The 20,112-nt window shown below is 40.2% G+C and overlaps 1 protein-coding gene across 2 annotated transcripts; it reads right to left on the bottom strand.

Moving 5' to 3' along the window:
- Window positions 1-4,164: 4,164 nt before the first annotated feature.
- Window positions 4,165-19,284, bottom strand: CWC15 (CWC15 spliceosome associated protein homolog). Of its 2 annotated transcripts, none has more exons than XM_054269841.1 (7): window positions 19,205-19,284; window positions 17,237-17,375; window positions 15,103-15,215; window positions 14,099-14,187; window positions 13,250-13,360; window positions 4,895-5,013; window positions 4,165-4,609 (listed from the first exon to the last, which is right to left on the bottom strand). In XM_054269841.1, exons 2-7 carry the CDS (start codon window positions 17,365-17,367, stop codon window positions 4,480-4,482), a joined length of 693 nt encoding a protein of 230 aa, XP_054125816.1. In that variant the 5' UTR covers window positions 17,368-17,375; window positions 19,205-19,284; the 3' UTR covers window positions 4,165-4,479. The 2 variants fall into 2 exon arrangements, with proteins under 2 accessions (XP_054125816.1, XP_054125817.1); XM_054269842.1 differs by lacking the exon at window positions 19,205-19,284 and adding an exon at window positions 18,964-19,051.
- Window positions 19,285-20,112: the final 828 nt, after the last annotated feature.

The following is a 20,112-nucleotide window of genomic DNA, read 5'->3' as shown; positions in this document are numbered from 1 at the left end:
CGCCCCAGTTCTGAGAGACTGAGATCCCACACTGAGCATTTAAGCTCTTCAGAATACAGCCTGCTTTACAGCCTCCATTTCCATAAAACTTATCAGAACAGATGCCCATTGTGGTCTTCCAAATGATACTCCAGTATGCAATTTAGAAATAATCTTTTCCTATGCAGCTGATACTGATTTCAACAGAGAACAATCAGATTTCTCTGTTCCATTCTTTCACTGTTTCATTCTGTACAGCACTTCTTCCCTCTACTTCAGAATGTGTTTCTTAGGCTTGGTGGCAAACTGGGATTTGGGTTAGGAGACATAATTTGTTTAGATATACATGACCTTTTCCTCTCATTAGAGCTGCACTAGGCACATTAGAATTCCAAGCAATTTTGTGCTTTCTTGTCTGGTTTTGTTTTATAATGAAAGTTCCCCACTTGAAATTACAAGTTTTGGTAAAATCAGTGACTTGAAGGTTCTGGTCCTGAGCTACTGGTCAGATGCTACAAAGGGGAAAGAAAACTACTACACAACCCTTTGGTATATTCCAACTCTGAACTAAAGCAATTTAAAACTAGACATAGTCACTATTTAATTTTTTCCCCACCAGACACAATATTATTGTCATTCTTGAGTTACATCCCATGATACACCCACCTATGCCAAGAAAACAAAGTCAAGTCTGAGATACAGAAAAGTCAACCTGTCTGACCTCAATCCAAGGAGGAAAGCAGCACAAAGGTAATATCTATCTGTGATTGAGTAACATAAGAATTCAATGTGTTGGTTTTTTTGTTTGCTCTTTTTTTTTTTTTAATTTACTTCAAATGAGTGACTGGGGCATGTAAGGAAGTATTACTCTTTTTTCTGCTTATCCACAATGCAAAAAGAGAGCTCAGAGAAGCCTTTCTTAGGGAACATGAATTTTCCAGATGTGCCCAATTATGCTCTGCTTGCACTGTATCTTGGGACATACAGTGTGGTAGCAAGGCTGTACTTGCTTCTATCACTAGATATGATATTTCAGTCTGCCTTGGTAAGGAAGATACAGCTGAACTCACAGCAAAACTCACAACAAGACTTTGTTTCCTTGGAAGAAGCTTCCCAAAATTTCTCTTCCAAACAGGCATGACAAAATTAGACAGGGAGTTTTGGTTTTGAATAACAACTAATTAAACCCCCTTCTAGAAGCTGACAGGAGATGGAATGAGGATGAAATGAAAACATGGATGAAAACATTTCTGTGGGTACTTCCTTTCCCTCCTCCTGAATCTGTATCACAGAGCACTATGCCATGAGAAAGAAAGAAAATCAGAGAAGCACCTATATGTGATTGACTTTCCTTACAAAAACAAAAAAGCTTCACACTCCAACTAGCCCTGGCTGCAGATATGAATAAACACTTGAGTCTGAAGCACTTTCTGAGCATCAGCACATCCCTTCAAGGCTTGAATCCTAGATTTCTTTGAAGTGAAACACTTGAGGGCAACATCCCCCATGCATTTGATGCTTTGACCTTGTGTTCAGATCTCTCCTCCAGCATGAAAGACTTTCAGGTATTTGTATTGTAGAGAGAAATTTCAGCACCTCAGCGGGAATTGATACCTGGCTGGCTGAAAAGAGACACTGGGCTGTCACCACAGCAGGCACCAGCTGGGCTGCCCATGAGACACTCCAAGGGAAACAGAGCAAGTACCAGATCACCCCTGCGCCAGGATTTTACTTCAAACAAAATACAAGTGCACAGAGAAACTGGAACTCACCAAAAAAGATTTGAAGACAAATAGACACTAAATGTTTTAGAACCCTGTATACACACAGCACAATTATTTCCAGCTGCAGGACTACCATTAGGCTTTATTCCACATACTATTAATCCCTTCAGAATTATAAAACATACTCCAAGAAAAATTTGAAAGATGAGGCTTTGTAAAAAACCTTTGAAGTTTAACTGTTAGCCCCTATGGAAAACAGATCCCAGTTTTCAGTTGCAATGCTATTCCAAAGGTAGCCATAAACAATAGGGAAACTGTTTATAAAGCAGACAGGCTTAGTCTATACCTACCAGTAAGTTCAGGTGTTGCTTACAAAACCACATGATTGAATGATCCTGATTGCCAGAACTGCAAAATAATGCCTTGAAATACTGAACATTAACTTTCTTCCACTTCACTTCCTGGTTGCCTTTTGCCAAAAGTTGCCTTTGCCAGGTCCACTGTCCTTGCTGAAAGCTATTTGTCATACTGAACAGGGGTTCCTGGAAAAAAAACTCTGCTGAGAGCAGAGGTGTAGAATGTCAATCTGATTATTTTTTTTAAGAACCCACAGTCACACTGCAGTTTTACAAAAACAAATGACCTGCTTATTTTTCCTAGATGCATGCAAGGAGCACAGTAAAAAATTAAACATCAATACAGAATCAATACTGAAAGCTCTTCCCTGACAAAAAAAAAAAAAAAAATCACAGAGCACTTCAGATTTTCCAGTACTAGTAAAGGAAGTTCAGTAATTAATGATACAAAAGCCACCAAAAGGTAAGATTTGAGATTCCTTAATTAGCATATTGTGTTGGTGTATTGCTGAGTCCTCAGACTGTGGGTCAGCTCACACTCCAGAAGGCTAAAATACAAAAGCTTCGAAGGAGAACATCAGAGATAAAATCTGCAAATTCTGCGGTGGAGCTGAAAAACAATGCCAACAAAAACCCTCAAATGAAGCTCCAGCCTGGAGCTCTACAGTCCCTACAGATCTTTCTCCAGAACCTGTGAGGGAGGGAGCTACTGGGAGAAAAGACCCAGCACAGCTTTGTGTCATGCTTCAATTTAAGGAAGGGATGCTCCTGCAGGTGTGCAGAACAGCTGCCTGCATGCCTGTGGAAGACCTCATTCAACCCCAGCCATCTGACTTCTCTAAAGTTATTTTTTCCAAGAAAAATTACGTGAGTTTAGGAACACAAATGATTGTCACTCTGCATGTGTGACTTTCCATGAGGGCATTGAACTGGCATTCCATCTGTCTCCCCATCCAATAAGACTCTGTGCTCCCTCACTTTGGCACAGCAATTATGTTTCAGAATACTGCGAGACCAATGTATTTTTTGCTGTTGCCATGACAACTGTGCTGCTAGGTTGGACCTGAAGCAGCAGCTGGATTCTCCACTGCCAGGCCCTGACAAGTACAGCCCTTAACTTTTTTCTTCCCACCTTCTAAACATGTTGCCTATATACCAAGATTTTAGTCACTTAATTTTAAGACTTACAAACTACATCCATTTTTCTGCTTCCCAAGAATCATTTCTACCATGAGGCAGGCAGCAGAAATAACACAAACACATATTCCTCCAGTAGCTCACATGACCCCAAGCATGCTGAAAATCTCATTTCCAAGTAAAGGCGGGTATGAGCTGCTGGCATTAGTAAGCTATGCATAGCTCAGTGAAAGGGTGGTAAATACAGCTAAAGCTAAGGAAAGCTTTTACAGGATACCAGTCAAACAAAAATCTGAAATGTTGTGCTCTACATTTACTCTCTTAAGAAAATCGAGTAAGTTTTCAAATTAAGAAATTGAAAATAATACTAAGAAACAGCATCTGTGAGAACAAACTCAACTGAGCATAATATAGGCAAGGAAAAGGGCAAGAATTTTACATAAATACATCTGAGTTCTGCCACTGTCACCTCCTAGGCAGAGAGGTAACTGCTCCATTTTGAAAATGTTATGTTCCTATTCAGTGCATTACTTGGCCAAAATTTCAAATGCAACTGAGATGACAGGAGAACAGAAAAAAAATAAAACCTTCACATTTTAGCTTTTTTTGCAGTCATTCATATTTTATACCATCCTAAGTGTTAACACAGACATTAGAAAACAAAGGGTACTATGGTATCTTGGTATCACTTGTTTGATAAAAGCACTTGCAAGTTTCTGACAATTATATTACTACCATTAAAGGGCACACACACAGACTGAAAAAAAGAAACTAAAACCAAAGATTAATGAAGTTTCTAACTAGCTTTTAAGAGGAAGTCCAGTTTGCCACAGAAAGTACAGTTCTTTTCAGTTCACAATGCTTCCCATACTCAGCTCTTCCTCACCTTTGATTAATACTGACATCTATCTAAGTTGTGTAAGTTACAAACCATCATCACTACAAATACAGGGCATTTTGGAAAGCAATTTAAATGATCAGGAGTATTTATTGCAAATCAGCTTCTATCTTTTACCATTTACAGGTGGACAGTAAAAGTAAACACACATGAAGGAAAAAAACATTCATGAGACACAAACTGGTTTAATTAAAACTGTAAAGGAAAACAATATGCAGGAATAAAAACTCCAGATACATATCACTTATTAATTGTGAAGCTGTTGCTGATCTTGGAAAAGCATTTGAGAATCCATGACCAAACATTCAGTCTTAAATTCTGAGGGAAATGGAGGGAACAGCCATGACCTACCAAGTCCTTCTGCACTACTGCACATAAAACTGTACTACTTGATATACTTTTCCATGAACTTTTTGTGAAACTCTGATCGCAGAGTATCATTGACAAATCTTTTGTCCTTTTTCGTTTCGTCTATCCCCTTGGCACAGTTCTTGAAGACAACATCATCATCCCACCTGAAAACAGAAATTTTTCGTTTCAGTAAGCTTGTATGAAAATTAGGTGAGATATACAAAAACACATAAATGAAGTTTGACCCTCTTACAGAACAACTAGTCATTAGGATTAGATTTCAGTCTTTCAGAAAAGATGATCTGTTTTTCTACCCCAAGCTATCTCCTACACGCTTGTGACAAGATCTGAGGAAGGAAACAGAAACCAACTACAGTGCTAACACTTTCTGACTCTGAACAGTGAGAGTCAGCAAGGGGATGGGTGTCACTGCACAGACTGCACAGTACCTCCTTTTAACTTTGAAGTTGGCCTGAGGCTGTGCTGGCCCAGTGAGGTTCAGCAGTGGGTTACCACTCAGGATGTTCTCCATCCGAATTCTCTCTTCTTCCGCCTTTTGCTCTTGTTCCTGAGAACCAGAAATGGATATATTATTTTTCTAGGCCACTTTTCTCCTCTAGTTGGTAGAGACACACATTATTTAGCTTCGAATACTCACAGAGATGGAGCTTTAATTCTTAGCTCAGATTTTTCAGAGTGTTTGGCACTTGCACATGAGGAGATTAAGGACAGAAGCAGATATTCTACAGAGCAGATATTCTACATTGACTTTGCTAATAAACTGTCAAACTAGCAACGCTCATATCGGCTCTACTTAGATCTGATGTGCCATCAAATATTCAGGTAAATTCTAGCTTTACCACATACATATTTATTATATTAAAAACTGTATACACATTAAAAGCTTTTCTTTATCCTCATGAGAAAAGACAGTACATCATACAATATTCAGTAGGCAGAAGAAAACATACAGCATATTAAAACTTCTCTATTTTCAGCAGCTGTTTGGATTTTACAACTACAACTTCCCTAGGGACCAATTAAAAAGAATATTGAGAATCTCACCACAGTGAAATGAACAGAGGATGTCATAAGACTATTTAAGAGTTTCAATATTAAGAAGCAGACAAATTTTCTTGTCCTTGTACTGTCAAATGCATATAACTCAAGCCTAAGTTAAGCAATGCACTACAAGTAACACAAAGTAATTTCACTGCCCACACTTTCAAGCTCTATTAGCACATCTAGTGACTTAAATGTTTTCAGACTTCAAAATTAATGTTTAATATTAATTTTACATATTTTTCCACAAGCTTCCACAAATGTTGTAGGGAGTGTTCCTTGATGAAAGAACTAGTAGGGAAAGAAAGTAATTCTTTAAATTAGGATGACTACGTAGGTTTCCTACTCTGAAGTATGGCGTGAAAACACTGGTTAAAAAATGAACTGAAACCTCATTAGCACTGCAGGAGAATCAAACCATCAAACCATTTTAAAAATTACATAAACTAAAAACAAAGAGATCATGAGGTCAGGGTTTGTCCCCAAGCTAGGGAGAAAGAAAAAGCCTGCAGTAAATTAACTGCTGAGGACTTCTACAGGATCTCAAGACAGGAAACAGTTTCCTTGCTGCAGGAGTTAACAAGGTTTAAAAGCTAAACTTGATGATGATGCTAGCCAGAGTTTCCTAGCTTCAAACATGTAATCAATACTAAGTTATTTATTATTACCTATAATTTACAGTATTTTTCTATTAAATTGATTAGGCATGTGAAATTTTGGATGGATGCCCTATCCTTGGAAGTGATTAGGGCCAGGCTGGATGGAGCTCTGAGCAACCTGGTCTAGTGGAAGGTGTCCATGCCCACAGCAAGGGGGTTGGAAGGAGATGACCTTTAAGGTCCCTTCCAACCCAAATCATTCTGTGATTCTATGAAATTTTCTTTTAAAATACCTCTGCTTTCTTAAGAACATGGACTTAATGTACACACAAACAGTAGATGATACAGAATCACTGGTAAAGATTTTACTTTTCAAAATATACTCAAGTTTTAGTTATAAAAAAACACCTACCATTACACTGCTTCTCACAAAATGTAGAACCAGCTGCAATTAATTGTTAGTGGGATGGAAAAAGTTCCCCAGATGGGCACATTACTCAAAAGCAAAGTACAGCTTCAGGACAAGCCCTGTAATGCCCTTATTAAAATATATGCCTTGGAAAAACTTGCTCTTTCCTGCTACTGTATCCATGGAGCTTTAACACAAACCACAACAATTAGAAGTTATTAACACAAATCAATTGAGGTTTTGAATTTTCAAACAGCTCTAAATCTAATATTTGCAGTCCGGCTTCTGTTATTATCACCCCAGTAAGTAAGGAAACATGGAGAACAAAAATATTTGATATGGAACAGCAATTTCCTCCCATGTTAGAAATATAAACTCAAATTATACTTTTCACTGTGGATCAGAGGCAAGAAATGTATGCAGCTGCTTAAGCACAGAATGCCAGCCTCTGATTTACCATCTTCCTTCCATGTAACATGGAACAGCCAAGAGCCATGAAATCCCATTTACTGCAGTCTGCTGCCATGTGTTCCCACCAGAAATCCAGCAGCCCTCAGATTGTTGTACAGCACATGCATGCAAAGCACTGCTTTCAAACCAAGCAAAATCCTGGATACTGGAACAAGCAAAAACCCAGTACTGATCTTCAGGTACCTCCCAGGAGGTGATCAGGTACTGCTTATGGCCATCAGCAAATTTACAGCTGGATGCAAGCATGTGAAGTTTTCTCTGTGATGTCCAAAATGAGGTGGGCTCTGCACCACTAACTTTAATCTCCAGTGCTGCATTAAAAGTGAGGCTTTGAAAACACAACAGGCCAGGGAAAGACACTGAGAGCAAATGAAAAGGCTACAAACCAAAAATTCCTAATCAAGAGAAGGCAGCACTACTAAGACCATTGTAAGAAATTAATAGTCCTCTATTGAAAAATGGCTCTGTGGAGAGAACTTGTTCCAAGCTTCTATATGCAAACAGATGCAGCAGTTTCTCATTTTAGAGCTGGAGTCCAAGTGAACTCTTCTGAAGGTGGCAGGTAGAGCATGGGCAGTCTCATCCTCTAGGACATTAACTTCAGCCATGATCCAAAGTCACTGAACCTGTGCATCATGCATTACCTTATCTGAGGCAGACATTACTAATTTGGTTTGGGTTTTTATGATGCTTGAAAATGCATCCACGCACCACTGACATGCAGAGAACTACAATGCATTTCACATACAATTTTTTTAGTGGTCCAAAATTGACTGGAGTCAGACAGCACCTCTTCAGGAGGAACTGCAGTTCCTCCTGCCTCCCTTTCCCCATTTCAGATTTAATCTCATCAATTCCTACAAAGCTGACAATTCCAGCACTCTCCACCATGCATGAAGAGAAGCAAAAAGCACTCAGTCATTTGAATGGGAAATATTCAGAATCACTAGAGAAAGATAAAGCCAGTATTAATCATAAAAAATAGGCATACAGAATTCCCATGTACTTCCTACACACAGATGCACATTCTAATCTTCTATACTAAGATTTCTAAAAGGCATCACATACATACATCACTCTAACCTTTTATCTGCTTTGACATAACCCACATGATATCCTTCAGCCTCAATCAGTCTGACATAGTCTGATTTCTAATAACAAAGAAAAGCATTAAGTGACAAAATGCGGTGATAGAAAGAAAAAATCAAAGCTGAAATAACACTTTTAAGAAGTGTTATACTACAAGCACTAGTGTAAGACTAAAAGAGAGATTTAGCTCTGGATTAAGACATCAACAGCTGGACATGGTCCCATACGCACCTGAGCTCACATCTTGGCAGATGTGAGCTTAGAGGATGCAAGAGGGAGCCAAGACTGCTTTTAGAGCTCACACTAAATTATGACACAGGAGACCAACCCAACCACACTCCAGGCTCTGCTGCCTGCACCTCCACTGCACCACCATGCAGGCTACGAGACACAACTTGTACATTGGCCCCAACAACTTGGCTTTTTGGGCTCAACTGAATTCTGTCTACAGCTGATTATTGCTAGCAAAAACACTGCCTTGACTTAAGTCAACTACAGTTGCAGGGGACTGGGAAGTGGCGGATAAAACAAGTGGTAGAGGCAATCTTGGGAATTTCTTTCCTTGGCATATCTGTTTCTGACTGCAAAGGAAAGAAAAACATTGTTACCATGTTTATTTTGAGCATAGCTCCTACCTTTAGCACAGAGCAAGATTACTTTTACAGAAAGTGCTGAAATTCCCCATATGACTCCATTGTATAAAAGTTAGTTATCCTACTCAGATTTTATAGATGTCGAGCAGCCGAAAGAAAACCTGAAATACCCAATCTCATCAAAGGCTGAAAAAAAGTTTAAAAATATAAATTGCATAACCTGATTTAAATGCTAATTTTTGAATGACAAACTATGACAGCACTGCCTTTAGCAGCAGGGAATGAAATTCAAGAATGCACAGACACACCCTGTTATCTGAACCTGCGCAAGTTACTAACTGTGCAACACAGAGATTCAAATAATTAATTGGAACTTCAAAAACAAAGAGCACCAAGTAATCACAATGGCAGTGTCCACATGCAGCTTTGTTGTGATTTTGTCCACAGGGAAAGGGATGTTATCACTAGTTCTCGTCAAGGTTTAAGTGTTCCTGGCATGTCTCAAACACTGAATGAAGAAACAGACTCTGCCATGTGCTTTTGCCTCTTGACTAAAATTTTCTTAATCACTGATTTGATCTTCTAGTTTTAGTCAGATCTTTGAGATTTAAAGTGAAAAGGTTAATAGCTACAAAGACTCCTTTTCTGATGTTTTATTTGAAAGCCTGTGACATAGCTAAAACAGGGGGCAGAGCTAAGATTTACTCTGACCACCAGTAAATTAATATATTCAGTTATAAAGAAACTTGGTGAAATAAAACTGTTAAGAAAACAAACTGAAAACTTTTTCTGCTCTCAGCTAAGCAAAGAATGACTGGATATTAAAACAGGTTTGCCAGAACTGCACACATACATTTAACTGCTCACTGGTTTGAAGTTTCTTTTTATTACTTCAACTTACTTTTTAAGGAAGCACTTGAAAACTGAAAAACAAAAGCATTGTAAAGCTTAATTTAGAATATTGAAATGTTTCCTGAAACCTATCCGTGGATGGCTAAAACAGACACCGATTTTGGGTTTGTACAGTTTTATACAGACCTAGAATAATTCCACTGAAAGGGCATTCAAAATTAGAATTTCCTGGTCAGCTTAGTGTCTACTGGAAACAATCTGAGATTACAATTGTAGAGGAAACATCAAGAGGATTCCCATGCTCAAACAATTTTTAAAAAACATTCATAGTATTTATTTAATGATTCTACATAACTTCAGGGAATTACGCATTTTGAGAAGTTAACAAGCTTTGAGAGGAACTGTTTATTTGACTGACAGACAATTAGAATCTCTTAATATTAATATTGTCAAAATTAGATTTAGAGGATTTCTATGGAAATTGGTGTTGCCCATAAGGGAAGTTAACAGAGAACAGGACACCCCATAAAAAGCAGACTCACATATTTTAACTGCTGTTTCAGCACAGATACATTTGGAAAGAAGCCCTTCTCCTTTAATGGCAACTTAAATAATGGACACCAAAGTTATGAGTGAAGACTATTAACAAAAATACAGTTTACTCTAAATGAAGTCTCAGAAGTAATCAAAATAACTAAAGTATCAGAGAAAAAAATCTACATATGGCACAGGTTTGGGATATGTTACAGTAGTTTACCTACTTAATATTGTTAAGACCCTGGGATGTTCCAAGAAGATGACAAGAAGAGACACATTAATCTGTCTGTGTAACAATGGGGTTAGAGAATGAAGATCAGTGTGAAGAGAGAACAGGTATTCACTCCACAGTTTCTCTTTGCCTGGCCACTGGCTTACCCACGTTGTCTACTGTGGACAGCAGCATTTCAGCAAGTAAAGCATTCCTGTACATGGATTTGGATTAACAGCAACAGCACAGCTAAGACTTTACATGAGATGCTATCCTGAAGTCATCTGAATTATTAATACAAGGTTACTTACAAAATTAGGTCTAAATTATGGCTTGCAGTACATAGTAACATGAAATAACATGCACCTTAAGGGAAAAGGATTTTATCTAAAATAACTCTAAAATGCTTAGCCTGCAACACCTTATTCCAAAGCTGTGGAAAACAAGGCATAACCTAAACAGATTGCACACTAAAGCCAACAAACAGAGGACTTCTTTCCAAAGATGACCCTTACTCCTAAAGACACTTTCCAAGGCTGTGGCCCACTCTGGATTTAACTTTTTCCATCAAAATAGTCTTAGTTTTCTCTTCCCCAAAAAAATACAAGAAAATTAATTCCAGGTACCTGTAGAGCACCCTCTATTTATTGAAGATGCCAATTTTAAAGAGAGACTACCTGTGAACACTGCAGGTCTAGATTCTGAGTGTGCAATAGTGGGCACTATTGCAAATAAATAACACAATTTTATTCACTATGCATGCAGCACTGGACATTACAAGCCCTGCTGCTGGGTAAGAGAACATCAATGAAAGTAACACAGAATACCTGTAGGAGACAGCAAAACAAAACAAGAACTATCCCAAATACTTTGTGGCTTTTAGCACCATCTAGTGACAAAATGAGAATTTCAGAGAGATTATGATATTCCTACTTTTCACACATTATAAAAGAAGCAAGCACTTAGTTATCTGAGCTGCAATTTACTATTATTTTCCTAATGCAAGTTTTCTACACTGAAATGTGACCAGTTATGCTGCTTAATCTTGATGCATAACTTACAACTATCCAGCAGAGTGGAAAATCCACACAGACTGACAATTTCATTTTAAGTACTGTGCAAGGACAAGTGAAGTTAAAATCTTTCCTACACATGGCTACACTTAATTTGTAGTTTAGTACATTTCACCTAGGAATACATGGTCGGATTGTTGACAGTGTTTTTAAGTAATTTTCACCATGTTGTTACTACAAAAGACAAATTCATTGCTCCATGATGTGTGCCTCAAATGCCTAGATAAAGACACAAGAGATACTTTCAGACATCCTTTAATGCAGAAAACCTCTCACAGGCCAGATGGGCAATCAAGCAGCAACAGTCTTGTACAGCACAATTTCTGCAATGAAGCAGCATGGTACAGCTTTTAGCCTTGCATACTATTTAAGTGCAAAACTGCAGAGCTCACTTGTTTTACAGGCCTTGTTGATTCTAAAGGTAAATTTTTATATTGTTAGGCAAGAACAGGCTCACAACTACAATGCTGCCAACAGCAGTAAAAACATTATCCTCTCCTAGCTGTTCCTAGTATCTACTGGAAGCTCAGCCCTGTTTGCTGCCAGCTAAGCATGCATGAAAAACACTGAACTATGAATGTGTATGTTAAGCTACAGGAAAGGTTACAAGTACAGAGGCACTAAAACATGACATTGTCAGAGCAGCCTTTGACTAGTCTCCTAATCAGCATCTAATGTGCTTATTTAGCATGCTCTAAAAAATACCTCAGATAAGTTTACACACAGGTGACAGGTGGCTTGGTTTTCTGACAGACTTTTTGATGGTTTGGGGCATTTGTTTTGTTTTACACTAATGGAGACTATACTATAAAAACGTACAAAACCACTCCAGGTGAAGGAACCAAAGTTTCACAAAAGCACTAAAATTATTTAAGCCTTACTCAAAAATAGAAAGCACTTAGTAAAAGCAGAGGAGGGAATGCTGTACATACCCACTACTTCTGTTGCACCACCAGAGGAGAGTGCTTCAGCAGTGCAGATGAAATACCTGGACTCTAAACACTGCTGCAATACAATGTTACTCCAGTACCCAATACAAACCTAAAACCTGCTAAGTTTGACAACACAAACCACTCCCAGAAACTAGTCCTAACTCCCAGTACCTAGAAGTCCAATCAACAGTTAGGAATCTTGCTAATGCACTCCACACCAACAATCCCTCTTACACCAAGGACCACTAGCACAGGATTGAGTCCCACTCACAGGAAAACATCTGTCACTACAGGGACTTTCCTCCCCTTCCAAGGGCAGAATATGATGTAGAGAGAGAGATTATAGACAGGTATGAAAGCTGCATGTGAATGGAGTGTCCCAGTTCTGAAAAGACTACTGTATTGTTATTTGGTTTTGCAGAGACAACTTTCAAATGAATTTGCCTGTGTTTAATCACATGAAAATAGTTCTGGTCTTACAGTTCAAATTGGAGCTCCTTGCAGCACCAAAGCTGTAAAAGGACAACTACTGTATAAAACCTGCAGCCATAAGAAGCAGCACCAAAAAGCACACATTTTTATTTCATAAATAAAAATATTACTTCTTGTTTCATAAAAGCTAGTTAGCAAACTAAATTACACCAGATTGCATGCAGCTCACTAATGCCACTATATCCTTTGGTATGATAGCTGAGTGCAGAGGACTTACACATGAAATCAAGACTATCTTTACTCACTGCCTGTACAAAGTGTAAGAAAAGGGAATGAAATGTTTCAGTGAGTGAAACATTCAATATGTCTTATTTGGAAAAAAACCCCAGTAATTATTAGACAGAAAAACAAATCCATATCTGAGAGGAGGTTTGAACAGCACTTTGTTTACCAGTTCTCACTCATCCCAAGTACTTAAGGCACACCAGTTTTAACAGACATCAGTTCACAAAAAACAAGTGCTTTTTAATGTCTGAGATTTTACCTTTCGAGCTTGTTCTTCAGCTCTTTCTTTCTTGATTTTTTCCAGTTCAGCCAGAAGGGCTGCAGTGTCATCATCATCACTGTCTTCCAAGTCCTCATCTTCATCATCTTCCTAATAGTAACAAATGGAAAGCAAGAATCAGCTCATTTCCTTTAATAAAAAATGGCCCTGGGCTGCCAAACTAAGGCTACATTTTGCTGCTGGCTGATTTCTGAAATACTTGGGTAGCAACAAATACAATACAAATAGGGTTTTTGCTCTTTTATAGTAAAGTCAAGAGAAAAATATGTTTATGCTTTTGGGATGACTGCAATTAAAAATGCTATGTAACTGACAGGCTCTAGAGAATGGCTGTCCCCAGTCACTCTCCAATCATTGTGATACAAGTCATTCTGTGTGCCTGATTAACCTGTCCAGTACTGCTGGGACCAAAAACCACAGGATTAAAAAACACAGAGCTTACTGTCAAGCCTCTGACTTAACTCCTAGATATCAGCAATAAGAAGCACAGTCAAAGGCAAGCACTGGTGGCTCCTGCAGACAGTCATTCGCAGGTACCCCAACAGCTCTACCCTTGGGGAATTCTTACTAAGCCAGTGGTAATTCCCCATACTGCAAGTGGTATTTTCAGTTTCCTAGATTTTTTGTGCTTTCCAAGAATACCACTACAGCATGGACCAGAGTCCTCTGAACCACTCTGGACTTTCACCACACTTCAGAAGCTGTAAAAGGAAAATACATTGGAACCTGTCTGAAATCTTTAGGCAACCTAGAAGTACCTATAGCATTAACAGCAAATCCTTCAGGCAGGGTAACAAATGGAAAGAAGACAGAAAAGAAGATACATACATCAGTAAGAGGATCATCTGCATCAAGATTTGCAGCAGGAATCTGGTCTAGCCGAGGCTTCTTAGACACAGAAGATGATGTTGTATGTTCTACGGTGTAAGAGTAAAAACAAAAAGTGTCTAAGTCACTTCATTTAACAGCATCTAGTGTCAGAAAGCAAAAATCTTCACAATTTGTCTTGCATTAGAGTAAGAGAAACAAGCTTATGCTTACCTTCCCCTCACTTCTCAAATTTAATGCCCACGTTCATTCCCACTGCAGGAAACCTCAAGAGCAGCAATAACATCCCACACTTGTAGTTTGGCCTCCAGAAGTTTTTTTAAGTAATTATTATTGACATTATTATTAATCAGAAAAAAAAATCCATAAAAAACAGAAGTGGAGAAATATTTTTATTACGTATATCCAACTGGAGGGTTGCCATTTAGGATGATCTCAAAGCATTACTGTCTGCTAGTTTGGTCCAAACCACATCTACTTTCTCCTGTGAATTTGAAAGCCATGCAATAGCTTCACAGCTAAACCTAAAGTACAAGAGGTTGTACTTAAATACTAAAAATGAGAATTTCTCAAAAGGCTCTTTGATTTTGTTATTACTTCACCATATGTGAAAAGAATAGCACACTTTCAAACAGATTTATTGTTACACTGGTGCTGTAACAGCAGAAAATGAGTCATTACTTTCTCCTTCCTGTCTTGCTTGTCCAAGTACAAAAAAAAAAGCCTTTATTAGCTGTACACACTTGTTGCCAATTCATTACAATTATCCTGTATCAGCTGGCCATGCTTCTCTATGGGCTGGCCTAGATTTCTGCTAGCAGGAAGCCAGCGTGAAAGACAGTGGACATTCCCGTGCAGGTCAACAGCTCTGAACTATCAGGCCAATACCTTAAATTCTACTCTCATGACATGCTGTCTGCAACTGCAAACTTCTTACAACACCAAATTTCATGCAAGAGCAATGTTTCACAAAGGAGTTAATATTTTTGTTTCTTGGTTTTTACCTCTGGTTGGTCTGTCTCTGTTCTTTTCTCTGGCAGCAACTCGTTCTCTCTCCTCCAGCTCCCTTCTGAAATCCCGGTTACGCACCTCCTCAGGAGCATCCTGAGTGGTCTGTCTACAACAACAAACAGGGAGAAAGCCTGGAGTTTGACACTCTGCAGCTGGGGACAAGTTTTTCATGGAGGCCACTAAATCCTGGGCTGAACAGGTAAGGACAGGGAACAAGAACTGGGTTCCATGTACATATATGTTTATTCTCTCTTCAGCAGAGCCCTCCTGTGTGCGTATCCATTGCACACACAGACCTGCCACACCACACAGCCCTGCTCCTCCTGGTGGCTCTTGAATGGATGAAAAGAGCCTGCTTAAATTCCTACAAAACAGGATGGTAACATCTGTCTGCATTTCACTAGGTTGAAATATTCTGTTCTCCAGCAGTCCAATCCCAGTGTCCTGGCAGACATCTACAAACATCATGGTCACTTTTCTTCACTGTTTTACCACCCAAAGTTGCTGCTGCAAACCCAATCTCTAAGGTTCACGGATAGGATGTTCTACAGGTAAGACCAAGACTAGAACATCCTCTCCATGAACCTTTTCTTCTCCATGAGCACAGACCATGACCAATAATAAAAAAGTTGGGACAACAGGCAAAATACCTTGTAAATACATACGACCTCTCTTTTATATAACAACACACCAGTGCACTACATATATCTGAGCCAGATTAAATTCCACCTAGAGGCTGCTGAAATTTTTGTGGATATCTTGAAAAGAACTAGTGAATAAAAACAAGCACCTCTCTTTGAACCCAGTGCTGGAAGTAAGAGTGCCTGGAAGAAGCCCAGACGTGAGCCATTATAAACACATTGTGTGCACAGCCCGTCTTTATAATGAAGCCTTTAATTTGCTTTTGTAATTAAAAAACTGAATTTGGAATCCCTGTTAGAGCTGCAAAATCTCCCCAAACCCTGTGCCATGCACACAAACATAAGTGGGATTGAAACACTGGACTTCTCCTGCAGTGATGCAGTCCTGGCAATTTAACAAAGACAACTTTTTATTAGCTATTTGGGAGGAAGAAGAGAAGACACTTGATGCTCCCTCCATCTCTCCCTCTCACACAAAAGGAGGGACTTAAAACATATATTGTATATTCCTGTCCCCGCAGACATCTTCCAAAGCAACAGACTGGTGCTCCAAACCCCAATTTTTTTTTACAAAACAAACCACCAGATATTTTCCCCATTTGGGAGCACTTTTTGTGTTGTTTGTTTTGGTATTCTCCAAAACACTCAGCTCCCTTATGAATACATATTCTTGAAAACCAAAGGGGCAGGAGGGAAGAGGTGGCAGGGTAAATATCTACACAAAAAAGTGCAAAAGCAAAACCTTAACAGTAATTTCACTGACAAGAGTAACATCGATTAGATAAAATGAGCATTCTTAGAGTGACAGATTTAATTTAAATTTTATCATACTGACTCAAGGTTTTATTTACTCTTTCAAAAAGAAAAAAAAAATATTCATTTCAAACATAGGAAAATATTACTGAGATCACATTATCTTTCTCACAGGTTAAAGAAATTTCTTCTCCCAGGACCTGTGTAAACCACCTACAGCTTAACATCAGCTCTTCCAACACATCCCACTACCTGAGTGCTATTCCATGGCTCCCCTGCCTCCTCTCAATGCCCTTACACAGTGGTCCTTTGCCAAATACATGACGTGGTTTTCCAGCTCTCAAGATGTGCTCAACTTCATTTCTCTCATCCCAACCTGCTCTGCAGGTGACAGTACTCCCTGTGGTTCAGCCACAATGCCAACTCACTTTCTACTTCACTGCCCAAGAAGTTCAGTCTCCAATGTTCATCTTCTGATAATTCATGAACATAAACAGCAACAAATTATCACTAAAACTAAACCTCCCCAAATCACCTGCAATGCATTTGAACTCCTAGCTCTGCTTTTGAGACTTTCACTTTTAGCCCACCTGTTCAGCACTCCTGCACAATCTGTGGACCTTGCTCAGTGTCAAGCACATCAATATTTATTGAGAAAATTTTAGAGTGCCACTCATAACAAAACAGTCATTCCCAGCCTGCTTTGCCCTGACACTCCAAAAATGATACTAACCTGTATTTGATTTTAGTATGAGAAGGAAGATCTCTGCTAGAATACTGTTTGGATAGCTGGCTTAAGTCTCCTTCACCTTTTCCTCTTCCTCCTCTGGCAGGTTCAAATGTCGGCCTGGCTGCTGTCGTCATCTTCACTCCTACAGAACCAAGGGATGAGACAAGTTGTTACTACAAGTTGTTACTACTTCACAGGGTAAGGCACTCATGAGGAGCTACTCTGCCCCTGGAACAGTAGAAGCAGAGACAAGCCCCAGTGGTAACACATAGGTGGTATACCAGCTGTCACTCAGCTCACGATCCTCCAAGTTTAAATAGCATTTTATTGACAGAATCTATTCAGGTTTCACAACAGTCTTTTCCAATATGCTTGGGAAATGATACATGGACTCTATTTAAGTATGAAGCTATGTTTGTAAAGCAAATAACACAGCCAGGAACTGATCTCCCATCCCTAAAGCAAGCAGTACAGTCTGGTAACTAAACTCTTTCCCCTCCTGAAAAACCACCCTCAAGAAGGACTGCCTACTGGGCTGAGCCCTTCATCACTCCCCAGAGCACTCCTGGCTCACAGGGACACAGCGTGCCTAGGATGGTGCTGATCATTAACCACTCATGAACACCAGGCAACATAAACAATGGGCAAGGAAAAAAGCTTGGATAAAGAAACTGCAGGAACCCAGCACGTCCTAAAAACCAAACTGGCAGATGCCCAAATTTCTACTATCAGCTCTTCCATGCATGAGAGTGAAACAGGCTCCAAGCAGCCTCAGCCACCCCGGGAGCACACACCGTGTTCAGCACTGCCTGATAGGACCTGGAGACCCTGCAAGCCCAAACCAAGCTTAGTTTGTTAGTTTGTCACTCTGAATGAGAGCACAAAATACCCAACTTCAGCATCAAAATTATAAGATCATGTGTGGCCCAAAGTAACATCCCATCAGGAACAGTTACTGTCACTGAACTACTACTCAAAAAACAAAATTAACAGAGGGAAACACCTTTTAAAAGAAGTGAGATGGTAACTAGCCTTGGTTTATTTAATCAAGGACAGCTGTCACTCTTCAGTGATGCTGTACCAGCCACCTGAAGATCAGTGAGCGATTTTAGATCGCTTGGCACACATTCTGCCAGACCCATGATCCAAGAAAGTCACTTGTTCCCACAACTTATCCTGTTCTAATTATGTATAACAGGGGGATCCAGGAAATCAAGTGAAGAATAAGATCTGGTGTGGCTCCAGTATTTTCAGGAAGCATCTGGAAAGCATCCCTGCTTCTCTTAGGTTACAGAATTAACCAGGTTGGAAAAGACCTCTGACATTGTTGAGTCCAACCTGTGACTGAATATAGCCTTGTCAACTAGACCAGGGCACTAAGTGCCAAAATCCAGTCTTTCCTTAAACACCTCGAGGGATAATGGCTCCACTATCCTTAGGCAGCTCATTCCAATGTCCAATCACTCCTTCGGTGAAGAAATTCTTCCTAATGCCCAACCTAAACCCCCGCTGGCACAACTTCAGGTCATTTTCTCTTGTCCTGGAACAAGCGCCCACCCAACTGGCCCCAGCCTCCCTTCAGGCACTTGTAGAAAGCGATGAGGTTCCCCTGAGCCTCCTCTTCTCCAGGATAAACAACCGCAGCTCCACGCAGAACTAACTCAGTCTGGATTCAACCTGGCCTTCAAAGACCCAGACTCAACACTAAACCTCTCGGATTTCAGAAATACCTGCAGAAGCCTCTTTAGCACTACCAGGAGCTGTCAGCCAAGAGGGAACGACCGAGCTCGGCCCGCAGCCGGATCGCCTTGGCCTTGCCGGGCTGAGCCCTGACCGGGGGATCCAAATCGCAGCGTCAGGCCCGGCCGCAACCCGGCCCCTCGCCGAGCCCGCGACACCCCCTGCTCCAGAGCCGCCTTTCCGCCTTCAGACACCTCCCGCAGCCCCCCTGCCGCTTTCCCGGGCACTCACAGCACGGCCTCCTCCACCCTGCACAGCCGAGCCCTACACCGCCACCATAACTCCGCCAGGCACCCACAATGCCCCGCGGCGGGCCATAGACACGGGAGCGCTGACCATAGAGACAGGCACAGAGAGCGCGTCCGCCATGATGGGGCCGGAAGTGCTGGAGCGGCAGCGCCGCCTCGGCGGCAATGGCGGCTGCGCTGCGGGGTCAGGGCCGGGAGGGATGGGGTTAGGAGAAAGGAGGGTTGAGTAGCCTTGGACAGATAACAGGGGAGGATAGAAACAATGGCAGGCGGAGGAGAAGGCATTCTCTTTATGCGGCGGGGTGTATTAGGAACATCAGCCTAACTCTGACTGTAAGGTCGCAAGTCACGTCTGACTTGTCCCTGCCCTCCTTGCGAAGAAGTCCTTTACATGGTGGAGATGTTCATACGATAGATTTAGATTGGCTGTAAGGCAGACGTCTTTTACTGTGACAGTCTTGAGGCTGTGAAAAACGCCAGTCACTTGTTTTTAAAATTTTAAAAGTTTAATAGTAATAAAATTATTATAAAAATAGTAATACAATTAGAGTAATAATAATTTGGACAGTTTGAATTAGGACAATATGAGACAACAGAGACAAAGAGTTACGGACGTCCGGGTACCTTTTTCTGGGCAGCACGAACTCGAAGAAGGACACACATTAACAAAGCATTAATCCTTAAAAACAGCCTGTTGCATATTCATACACTTCATACATGCTGCATAAATTCCCTTCAAATACAGGATTCTGTCTGGTCATAGTCAACTTCTTCCTCTGAATCCTAACAGCACCTTCGAGGTGGGAAGAAGTTTGTTTCTTCTGATAAGAGGGCAATAAATTCTTTTTCTCTGAAAGATTCAGGTGTCCTGTGGCTGCTATCGCACTGCAA

This window comes from Melozone crissalis, unplaced genomic scaffold, assembly GCF_028551555.1.
Source record: "Melozone crissalis strain CALT ecotype California unplaced genomic scaffold, PUWL_Pcris_2 ptg000008l_1, whole genome shotgun sequence".
NCBI lineage: Eukaryota > Metazoa > Chordata > Aves > Passeriformes > Passerellidae > Melozone > Melozone crissalis.
Note: the sequence above shows the minus strand (reverse complement) of the source record. Positions and strands in the feature narration are given on the sequence as shown.

What these genes read in the sequence shown, in the direction of transcription:
- CWC15 (XM_054269841.1), bottom strand. Translation starts at nt 17,367, where the DNA reads ATGACGACAGCAGCCAGGCCGACATTTGAACCTGCCAGAGGAGGAAGA. An exon ending in CAGATGATCCTCTTACTGAT is followed by an intron (nt 13,361 to 14,098) that starts GTATGTATCTTC and finishes TGTTACTATTAG; the next exon opens with GAAGATGATGAAGATGAGGA. An exon ending in AACTTCAAAGTTAAAAGGAG is followed by an intron (nt 4,610 to 4,894) that starts GTACTGTGCAGT and finishes TTCTGTTTTCAG; the next exon opens with GTGGGATGATGATGTTGTCT.